Source organism: Panthera uncia, chromosome F2, assembly GCF_023721935.1.
Source record: "Panthera uncia isolate 11264 chromosome F2, Puncia_PCG_1.0, whole genome shotgun sequence".
Taxonomy (NCBI): domain Eukaryota; kingdom Metazoa; phylum Chordata; class Mammalia; order Carnivora; family Felidae; genus Panthera; species Panthera uncia.
Genome location: NC_064812.1, coordinates 20,340,775 through 20,352,434, shown reverse-complemented (window position 1 = coordinate 20,352,434; position 11,660 = coordinate 20,340,775). Strand labels below are relative to the sequence as shown.

Below are 11,660 nucleotides of genomic sequence, written 5' to 3'. Positions count from 1 at the left end.
CTGATGTGAATGTATTTTGGGGGGGTTACCATCATTGAACCCAATACCCCACCCTTCCAATTACTTCCGCAAACTAAGCAGTGCCCGTTTCCATCACTTGCAACCAAAAAAAAAAAAAAAAATTAGTTTAGGGTCTCTCGATGCTAGCCATGGCAGTTGTAAGTGGTTTGTACCACCTGTATACTAAGCTTGACTTCAGAAATTCTGCAATTTCAATGTACTAAGTGTTACCTTGGAACTTACTGAAAGTGCAAGTTTCTGCCTCCCACCCCAGTTTCTCAATAAATTGGTCCAGGAATCTGCATTTTAACAATTCTCAGGTGGTCCAATGAGAAAAGAACAGGAAAAATTACGAAGGCTCAGACCCTTTAACATCCAATTCAAATAAAAGCAAAAGGAAAAGCAATGAAAAATAACTTGAAAACTTTAATGATATTGCTTATATAGTAAAAACATAAAATCTTTTAAATAAGGTACATTCAATTTCTCAGAGCATCTAATATTCAGATAATTTATATTTCATATACTTTCCAACATTAAACAATTGACTAAGTAATGCATTTTCTAAAAAATGATATTACAACTTATATAAGTAAAAGTACATTACAAAAATACTCCACACAGGAAGGATGGCAGTACTTATTAAGAAATGCTATAAACTTTCCATTAAAAAATATATTTTATCTCTCATTTGTCATAATTATAAACAGAATATATATTTTCCTTTCTAAAATTGTCTTACACAGTTTCCCCTTAGGATGATAGTATGTACAAACCTTATATCTGAATGAATATAAATAGAAATACTGTAATAGTGTTACAGATATATTAGTAACTTTTACAGAAAAAAAATATGGCTTTCTAATAAAAGCCTCTAGCACAGCTGAAATCTCAAAGCTATTTAAGTTAGACATTCCCATATTTAGTAAGGCACAATGGAATCTAGTTTCTTATTTCCAGTTGAATTACTGCGAGCAGTAATAAGGGAAAATATAGTCAGTAGATAGTGGACCAGATCTATCAGTTGGATAAACCATTTGGGGTTTACTGAACTTTTGGGGGAGATGTTAGTTCTTTCTCCACACCATTGTTTCTTTTTGTGCCCTGTGGCCAAATCTAGTCCTTGGTGATGAGAAAGAAATCATTGCACCCCCGTCAAGTGCCTGAGAAACAGTTTACTCATTCCTTGGATCTGGTCTATTGTGAGGAAATAGCCCGGTGACCATTTCCGGTTATAAGCAGCTTATTTTTACTGATTGGACCTGGTTCCCTATCATTTCTAAAAATAGCTTCTGATATAATCTGTACATGGTGAAGCTGTGAAGGAACCTGATGGTCTTCTTCAGGCTCTGAGTGACCGTTTTGGGGAAGTGGTACGTTTTCAAGTGCTTCAGGGCATGCATCAGGGCCTTCAGGGTGTCTTGGTCACCATTTTTTATTCTCCACAGGCTGAGCAGCTTTAGAATCTGCTCACTTGATTTGCATGTCTTCACTGTCTTCTCAATGTCTTCTGTGGTGACTTTCTTCCCCGGCAAGCTTTCCATCAAGCTGCGAAGCTGCTCGAAGGTGAGGTTTGTGTGTCCGAGGTGCCGCTGGACGCTGTTTTCACATAGCTCAATATCTGTAGAAAGCCAAAGCCCAAAGAGACGTTCACATAATGCATACTCCAAGGCCACCACCACAAAACTACTGTGAGGCAAAAGAAGGTTCTCCCAGAATTTCATAAACTTACTTTAAGGATAACCTTCTCCTTCCTTTTTATGGTGGCGAAGGAAGGTTAAGTAATGCTAGTTATTGGTGAGAAATGAGTTAAATATTATTTCTTGTTATAAATGATAATATGCTTTATGTATTCTAGGCATCCGACAAAGCTTTGTGAAAAGCCCTATTTTGGAAATGAACAGTAAAATACTATAAACGCATCACTCTCTGTTTTCTAAGAAAAATTAAAACCATAACATTTCAGAAAAGTAGAAATATAAGTATTCAAGTTAGCAATTTTGTAATATAAACTTTCACTAGTTGATATTTGATATATACCCCATGTGAAGAGTTAGGTGTGACAAATGGTCTTTAAAATAAATAGCACCTGAGGATTACTACAGAGAAGATCTGAAAACCCACTAATATGAGGACAAAGAATGGTAGGATCCATATGGCCTAGAGAATAATTTGGTAACGAGCTAGGACATAAACCTAAGAGGGAGTATCTAACATTTCCATTAATGACACGAGTCATTTACTGTCTGTAAGCCCTAAGGCAAGTCAGTTCATCTTTTGGGGATGAAATGTCCTTATTTATGAAACAGAGAATGTGGCCCCTTCCAATTCTAACAGTCTCTGATTCTGTATCCCACCCGCTCACCGCCTCCCCCCTTTTTTTCCTGCTTCGGGGCTAATTATACTTTCAAAGAATACATTTTGTTTGCCAAAAACAAAAGAAAACTTTACTCTTTGCTCAAGTGAAAGCATTCAGCTGTCAAAGATCTCAGTGTCCTAAAATCTGCTGCCTCAGTTTCAGATGGTGGAAGCTTTTCAGGAAGTGTAGGACTCCACGGTCATCTAACTAGTGACAGGTAAAGAGCAGATGGGTTTCTCACTGACATCGTCTGCATCATGAAACCTTCCTTCTTTCAGGCATGCCTTCCCAATGCTAACTGACATCAGAACTCTTTCCACTGTGTATCCTAAAGCTATAGTCCACACTGGATGCAGCTTCCTTTTCCCCTTTGGATTCTGTCCACACACACACACACACACACACACACACACACACACACCCCATGCAATTTCTTTTATTTTCTTTCTTTTTTTTTTTTTTTTTATTCATTTATTTTGAAAGAGAGAGTGTGTGTGCGGAAGGGGCAGAGAGAGGGAGAAAGAGAGAATCCCAAGCAGGCTTTGCACCATCAGCGCAGAGCCTGACGTGCGGCTCGAACACATGAACTGTGAGATCATGACCCAAGCCTAAGTTGGACGCTTAACTGACGGAGCCACCCAGGTGCCCACACAGTTTCTAAAGAAGATTCTTTATAAAACTTTAAAACATGAGAGCACTTGGTGTTCACCAGCCCTTTTCTCTAAGAAGCCCGAACATTTTACAGACCTCATCTCATTAATCCTCACAACATATGCTATTAAAATGGTAATTTTAAAATAGGCTATGTTGTGAGGATTAATGAGAGGACATCTGTAAGACACTTGGAGGCTCTCCGGAGAGAATTAACAAATAAATACAGCATAGCTTCTTGGTGGAAATGAAAGAGAAAATCCAACGTGTCTAAAGGACATCCAGGTAGGACAGAGGGGATGCTGATAAAACTGCTAAGGGATGTGGAGGTGCAATTCCTGAGGTCCAGTATTTGACATGAACTGTCTCTCACTTTAGAGTGTTCATACACTTAAAAAAGAAGTTGGGGTATGAAAAAAGAGGGGTGCCTGGGTGGATCAGTCGGATAAGCATCCAAGTCTTGATTTGGGTTCAGGTCACCATCTCGCAGTTTGTGAGTTTGAGCCCCACGTGGGGCTCTGCGCTGCCAGTGAGAAAAGATCCTCTTGGGATTCTCTCTCTCTTCCTCTCTTTCTACCTCTTCCCTGTTCTCACTCGCTCTGGCTCTCTCAAAATAAATAAGCTTCAAAACAAAAAAAGTTGGGGTGTTGAGGAGGTGAGAATGCAGGACTGTTTTAGGGATAGCTTCTACATGATCACTTAGTGAAAACATCTTTAATCCAAGAATAATTCCAAAAGGCAAACACCATCCACACGACTAAACAGGTACATTGTCTTCTTCTTGTTTATGATAAATGAGTGTCTTTGATTTCTGATCAATCTGCTTATTTCAGGCTACCCTACCTTGGAAGATCTTCTTGACCATATCTTGATCTTTGTTTTGATGTTTCCATAACTTCAGTAGCTGGAAAGCTTGTTCTTGTGAACTGTGTTGCCGTTTTATCTTTTCCACACTCTCCGCATTTACCCTGGTGCCAGGCAAATTGTCTGCCAGGATGCTAAGCCAGTTAGGGGTGAATTTTGTAGGAACAGCAAACCTGAAGAATGCCTCCTCGCACAGGGTGACATCTGAAGGTGGGAAAACCAAGATTTACTTAACAACTGGATTCTTGGAAGTCTAGTGGACAATAAATAAATAAATAAGCCAGCACCATAAGGTTTTTCAAAGTACAGTATGTTAAAATGTGAAATTTGAATAAAACCAACCCTCTGTTGGCTGGTCTTGGTAGCTGAATGTCACCCCAAATGGGCTTATGTCCTTAGGGCATTTGTGGGGGATAGTTTAAACAAATGTCTAATAAAAATATTGCTATGAATGAATTGTAGCAAACATTCTAATGTACACATTAACATTTAAAAAAAATTTTTTTAGTGTTTTTTATTTATTCTGGAGAGAAAGAGAGAGACAGAGCACAAGCAGGGGAGGAGCAGAGAGAGAGGGAGACACAGAATCTGAAGCAGGCTCCAGGCTCCGAGCTGTCAGCACAGAGCCCGACAAGCGCTAGAACTCAGGAACCGTGAGACCGTGACCTGAGCTGAAGTCAGACGCTTAACTGACTGAGCCACCCAGGTGCCCCATATTAACATATTTTAATGTAGATCTTAAATATCCTATTAAAGGTTTAGTTAGCATCCACAGTGATCAATGTTTTGATCATTGTCAAAACAAATATAATTACTGTCTTTACGGGACCTGGAAAAGCAACCTGGAGTAGTATTTTGTTTTCTACACACACATAAACACATAGTTTACCTTTAAGAATAAGGAGGGATATAGATGTATAAGCATATATTCCGTGGGAAAATAAGAAAACACAAAAAATATGTTGTTTAGAAAAGAGGTACAATGGGGGCACCTGGGTGGCTCAGTCGATTAAGCATCTGACTTCTGCTCGGGTCATGATCTCACAGTTTGTGAGTTTGAGCCCCGCATCGGGCTCTCTGCTAATGGCCCAGAGCCTAGAGCCTGCTTTGGATTCTGTGTCTCCCTCTTTCTCTGCCCCTCTCCCGTTCACTGTCTCTATCAAAAATGAATAAACGTTAAAAAAATTTAAAAAAAATTTTTTTTAAAGAAAAGAGGTACAATGGCCTGAGGGGGTAGAATCTGTTTATCCCAGGGATTAAGCGTTTGTCTTTGGATTCGTCAGACGTGGGCCTGAATTCTGACTCTGGCTCTTCACCACCAATATTGAACCTGAGCAAACTTCACCATGTTTTTGTAAAGTTTAAAGCTCATGTAGCAAAGGAACCCGGCACATACTAAGTGCTCAATGAATGATAAAACTAAAAATTAGGGGTGCCTGGGTGGCTCAGTCAGTTAAGTGTCCGACTTTTGATTTCAGCTTGGGTGTTGATTTCATGGTCATGGAATTAAGCCCCACATCAGGCTCTGCACTGAGCATGGAGTCTGCTTGAGATTCTCTCTCTCTCCCCCTCTGCCCCTCCCCTGCTCATGTGTGCACACGTGTGCACACTCTCTCTCTCAAAAAAAAAAAAAAAAGATTTAAAACAATAAAATGAGAAATGAATGAAATAAAGAAAAGAGAATGTAAAAGTTAGAAGTCACTCCTCTTGTCCCCCCTTCCCTCGTTCCACTGTTTGACTAAGAAAGCAGAACGACTGAATGATCTAAGGTTCTGACTCCGTGGGGAAAAAATGCTGGAACGGGGTTGGAATCTTAAATGTCTCAGCCCCATTCCCATGTTCCGTATTCTTCTGTGTCAGATAAAAAGATGTTGGGGGAGAGTCGAGCTGGTTAAATGCCGAAAGGCAAGTCATCGTCAGTGTGCCGCACCCTCCATGGAAGGTCTGACATTAGTCTAGTGGTAAGAATGACAAGGTGAGGACACCATCCTGATGAGCGTCCTCACCAACATGGGATGCATTCACATGACATTGGAGTTAGTGACCTTTCATGAATACAGAGTTTAGGACAACCAGAGGAACTTAGAATCTCTCTGTGCCATATGGCAGTATGCCATAACACCATACACGACAAAGCCGATTTTGCATTTTCTGATTTGTTACCGATTTATGTCATGGTGCCTCTTAGCTGTCAATTTTTATTCTTAAAAGTGATAAAAATGCATGTGGCGCTTGGGTGGCTCAGTCGGTTAAGCATCCGACATCGGCTCAGGTCATGGTCTCACGGTTCCTGAGTTCAAGCCCCTCATCGGGCTCTCTGCTGACAGCTCGGAGCCTGGAGCCTGCTTGGGATTCTGTGTCTCCCTCTCTCTGCCCCTCCCCCGCTCACTATCTCTGTCTCTGAAAAATAAACGTTAAAAAAAATTTTTTTTTAAAGTGATGAAAATGCAGAACTTACCAAAAACCTCTACAATTTGGACTGCTAGTTTGGTCTTGGACATAATCTTTACACCACCCCTTTCCCCATGGGTAAGGTTTGATTCAAGTGTGAAAGGCAGAAAGTCAAGTTTGGGAGTGCGATCATGACATGGGGAAACCTCTGGAGAGATTTTGACTTAGGGTGTTAGCAGCCACGCATAGAGAACAGAGAACAATCTTCTCTGGTTAACATTCAAGAATGGGAAAACAGGAGTTTCGCTAAGAAGGGAGCCAGAGGGTCTTGTATTCAATTCAGAAGCGGTACAACAAGGCTGACATTTTGAAATATAATTACCTATTCCACATTTTTGAGGCGATTCACTGTTTCCAGAACACACGTTGTCGTGAGTTGCATTTCCTTTTTGAGTTAGAAGGAGACCAAATGCACTGCAGTTTGTGTGTTTTCTACAGGGTGCTTTAGATGACGTCTCATTCGAGAAGAACCCATCTGGACATCTCTTGCAAACTGTATTTCGCTCCGGGGTTCCTACAGAAAATACCAAGCAATTTAGCACCCTCTTCCCAAACCCTTTTGCAGCAGACATTCTCTAAATAAAGACAGTCTTGGAAAGACTTTTCACTTGGTTTTTACTGCTACTATTATGTTGCACAGACTTGAGGCATTTCGATTTTTCCCTTCATTAGACAGAGAGAACAAAACTTCTGCAGTTAGTAGCCCCTCAGGCTACAGCCCCTCCCATCCCTGTCATCCAAACACAAATGTGTTTTGCTGTTACCTACAAAACAGGAAACAAGAGGAAAGGAAAGAATAGGGGTGTTCATCTGTCCTGCCTGTGCGAAGCATTGGTAAGGTCTTGTTGTCAACCATAATTCTTCACACATTTCTGCTGGAAAATCATGAAGATAACTGCTGTGTACCTGCGGTAATGTCATTCTTTGAGATCAGTACCCACTGAATGCCATGTCGTTAAATTCCAAGCGGTGCCCACTGAAGTTGTCTTTCCTGAATCCTAATTGTGAAGCAACGCATAAGTATGCTAACCTTGAGAAGTAAAAATTTACAACATTATAATAAACTTTTGAAGGTGGCAATAAAGTTGGTCAGTGACTCCAAAGCTTAAGACTGCAGTTAAACTACACGGTAAATGGGAGATGATATACCGTTTGCTTAAACTATTGAGTTTTAAAAGAGCACAGTCGTTAAAATTTCAGGGAAGGGTGACTGCAAGGGCATTTTATTTCATGGTGGAAAGATACTTGATAAGTTTGGAGAACTCACTGATTAGAAAAATTTCAACCAGTCAACAACTAAAGATAAATACCTTCAAACCCTTGGCTCTATTATGCGTGGCTAGATTATACATTATAGGGTATTTGCATATGAAAATACCTCCATCTAGTGTAAGCTAGTTGAACAGATTCAGACTTCAATATTCAAATGTAGCTTTTCCAGGCCAATTCTGGCTCAGGGGAGATAACAAATACAAAAGAGACACCATGAAAGCTACAGAAAGTTAATAAACTTCATTTATTAAAAATGCAAACCTCCCACTTCATTGTATCAAAACCAGAAGAGAGAAAGAGAGAGAAAGGAAGGGAGGGAAGGAGAGAGAGAAAGAAAGAAGAAAGAGAAGGAAGGAAGGAAGGAAGGAAGGAAGGAAGAAAGAGAAGGAAAGAAAGAAAGAAAGAAAGAAAGAGGAAAGAAAGAAAGAAAGAAAGAAAGAAAGAAAGAAAGAAAGAAAAGAGCAAAATGATTTCACTCTAGTTTTAGCTCCTGCCTCTTCTAATGGGATTGATGATGATGCATTGACCAGTAAAAATGACAAAGGGCTGGCAGGAAAAAAAGAGGAAGGGTCAAACTACAAGCCCAAAACTTTCACATGCCATTTCCATCTTTGCAGTGACAACGTGTTAGGAAAAAAACTTACACAGAGGTCTAATTTTTTAAGTACTTTCTTACTACACCTCTCCCCTTAAGTGGGATCCAGCTCCACACCAGTTCCTACAAAATCATAAGCAGAGGTGTTTGGGCGAGAATTCCATAGTATTCTTTCACTGCTAACACACTGGGAATCAGTGGACTTGGCCATCTGGATCCAAGTCTCCCTCTGCCAACTGCCACATGTTCTGGAAAGCAAACTGCACGAAGAAGAATCTTGTCATTCTTCAGATACGTGTTGAGGGCTTGGGTCTTGCCATGCCTCCCGATGAGAAAGTCAAAGATATAAGACATTCTTTAAGGTGATGTCGCCTGTAAAGTTCTTTAACAAACAGAATCCAAGACTAATGGAAGTAAATGTTTCTTAATACATTTGGAGGCCTTATGTAATGGCCTTCCTGAGCAGGACTTCCTTCTTCTACCATTGTTAGAGCTTTATGGAAAAATAAAGATTTATCTAAGTAAATGATTTTGCCTTATTAATATCAGTGGAAATATAAAAGGTATAATCTGACAGGCAAAATATGAGATACCATAATGGGGAGAGGAGTTCTGCTTTCCAGTTAAGGATGTCACCATTCCAGCCATAAGGAATGGCACAGGAATTACAGGACTCACAGACAGAATAAAGTCAGTAAAACGTGGAGAGGAGATGATCTGACTTCAAAGCAACAACAGCACGGAATGGCTAATACTCTTTGGAATAACACCACATAGTCCTTCCTTCCCTTTGGGCTGGAAACCTCTTATATTCCCTGAGGAACTGCTCCGTGGGTTTTCAGGGAGGGACAGGTAAATAAACCCCATGGTGGTGCCACAAAATAAAATGGGTATCTGTGTCTGACTCTTCTGACTGACTGCTGACTTCATTCCACAAACACATTTTCACGCTTACGTGGGAAAATTTCCTTATATTGCCATTATTTCCCAAACTTTTCTAGTTTCCAAGCTGCATGGTCCCTGCTTAATTAATTTTCCTGCATATGCATGCAACTTACTGAATTGATTTAAATGGATTTGTTTTTGTTGGGTGAGTTTTACCCCCTACAATTTGGCTTAGCTTTTGAATTCGAAAGAATCATCTGATAAAAGCTAGGAAGTGTCACCAATTTCTCCCTCCAATAGTCACGCTGGAGACATTTTAAGGGACACTCATTCAGTGTGCACCTCCTGCAACTGTTTGTTTACGATTCACAACTTAGGAAACGAAACAGATTTCAGTTTATGCATGTTTCCTATGTATGCCTTTAAACCGAAAGTATTTGCCAGCCAGTAATTTAGGCTGTGTGTATCACAACTTCTGAACGTTAATATAGTTACAAATAATTAGCATCCTCTAAACCAGTGGTCCTCAACCTCGGGCAGTTTTGGCATCCAGGAGACAACTGGCAATGTCTGGAGACATTTTTGGTCATCACAACTGGGGGAAGAGTGCTATTGGCACCTAGTGGGTAGAGACCAGGGATACTGCTAAAGTAAGGGAATATTCTTAATTTTCCCAAGTCACTCGAGAATACACACTACATCGGAAGCTTCATGAATGTGATAGGGAAAAATGTAGGTTGCAGCTTTAAAAGATTCAATGCACGCTGGTCTTAACCTACGCTGTTCAAAATGCAAAACGAGAAAGTACTTTGTTTGTAGACAAGCACTTTTGGCTTGACAATCTGTTTTGTCTCAGATAAAGAATAAGCTCATTTTAGAGATGCTGCTGGTCTTTACCCTCACAGACACTCGACTCCCACACCAAGGGAAGAACTAGCTTCATTTTTGATGATGAAATGCATTTCCCCTAACCATTCTCATTTTTTACATAATTAATTGTAACTGCTCATTGTTAGCACTCCAGAGCCTCATTAATATCAGTCTAATTACTCTCTTGGTATCAATTATCATTTCTGATGTTTGTCAAAAAGCACAGCAGTCTGAAGCTGTCCATGCTGAAGGGAAACATAGGGGTATCATGTATCAGCTATAAACAGTGCAACTCACAGTGTGTCCCCTTTAAAAAAGTGCAATCCATCACGCATCTCATTAGAGGGCAGTTTGCCACACTTGAGATTTGTCACCAGATTGCCCCAGCGTGGCAAAGTGTTCCTCCGAGAAATGGTCCTCTGGCAGCAATCCAGACACATAGCACGTACCGAGCAGGTTCCATTACCTTTGCAATTTGCTATCCTATAATATCATCGGGGCAGAAGTGTTCCTTTAAACCTTCGCTACTACCTGACTTTGTGCGATCTCGTTAATTTTGCTGCGCGCTGAAAGCCAATGCGTACCAGCGTGGAGCACTCCAAACCCGGGGGGGCAGCTTCTGTGCTTCAGGCAGAACTCAACCTCGAGGTAGCGCCCTTCCTCGCACTCGCACACGCGGTTGTGGGTGCGACTGCACTCCTGCTTGACGTACTGCAGCTCCTTGCACACCGTCGTGCAGTACAGACACTCGTCACTGGTGTGCCACTTGTCTGTGTAGTAGTGGTTGGGACAAGGCGCACACACGGTCTTCTGCCTGGCCGTACAGTGCTGTTTTAGGAAGGTGCCGGGAGGACATTTGTCACACATCAGCTGACGCGAGGTTTCTGGGTCATAGTGAAGATACTTTGGAGGAAAGGTTTCCTGGGTGGTCCATTTAATGGAGATGTCCAGGAACTAGGAGAGAGGGAAACGGCGGCACATTAGCACGGAGACAGGGTGGCTCTTCGGGGCAAAGGCGCCGTCAGACTCCAAAAGTCCTTTACTACATGAAGCCTCATTATCTTCCTGCCTGCAGGGCTGCGCCACACAAAGTAAGTTCAGAAGCCATGATTTTTGCCTCCAGTAGCTTACTCTCAAAGGCCAAGATGGGGCAGGCAACACACATTATAGTAAGCAAACCCAGGCTCATGGGTGACAGGAGGCTTTATCTCCCTGGCCTTCAGGATTATGTCTCGATTAGTGAGTTGGATGGATTAGTGGTTCTCAAAACAGCTATGCCAGAATCTCCTAGACTCCCCGATAAAATGCAAACTCTTGGCACTCATACTTCTACTGCCCATTCAGATTCCACGGGTGTGAAGGTGAGATCAGGGGGCTTAAAAATATTCCTGCAGTGACTCCGATGAGTGGAGTCCATCCTCAGTAATGATTCTTTCATTTATCCACTTCATAAATAGTTACAGAGCCATTAATATGTGCCAAACTCTGTGCTGGGCAATCAGAATGCAGCAGTAAGTAAAACATTCAGGAATCCCTGCTCTTGGGGGGGTGGGCAAAAGAATAAATAACAAATTACGGATAAATTATGTGCTAGAAGGTAAGTGTTGTTAAAAAAAACACAAAAAACAAGCAAGGCAAAGAGACTAGAAACATGGAAGGGAAGGTGGGTGATTAATGACATTTAAATGGGAGGTCACAGTAGCTGTATTTAGG

General features: G+C 41.2%; 1 protein-coding gene across 1 annotated transcript in view; it reads right to left on the bottom strand.

The window, feature by feature from the left end:
- Positions 1-679: 679 nt before the first annotated feature.
- The window catches only part of TNFRSF11B (TNF receptor superfamily member 11b), a 29,097-nt gene continuing 18,116 nt past the window's right edge, over positions 680-11,660 (bottom strand). Inside the window, exons 2-5 of the mRNA XM_049632977.1 lie at positions 10,532-10,901; positions 6,648-6,839; positions 3,854-4,078; positions 680-1,621 (exon numbers count right to left, since the gene is read on the bottom strand). Of these exons, the coding sequence (XP_049488934.1) occupies positions 1,233-1,621; positions 3,854-4,078; positions 6,648-6,839; positions 10,532-10,901 (1,176 nt within the window). The 3' untranslated portion in view covers positions 680-1,232. The remainder of the gene's footprint in view (positions 1,622-3,853; positions 4,079-6,647; positions 6,840-10,531; positions 10,902-11,660) is intronic.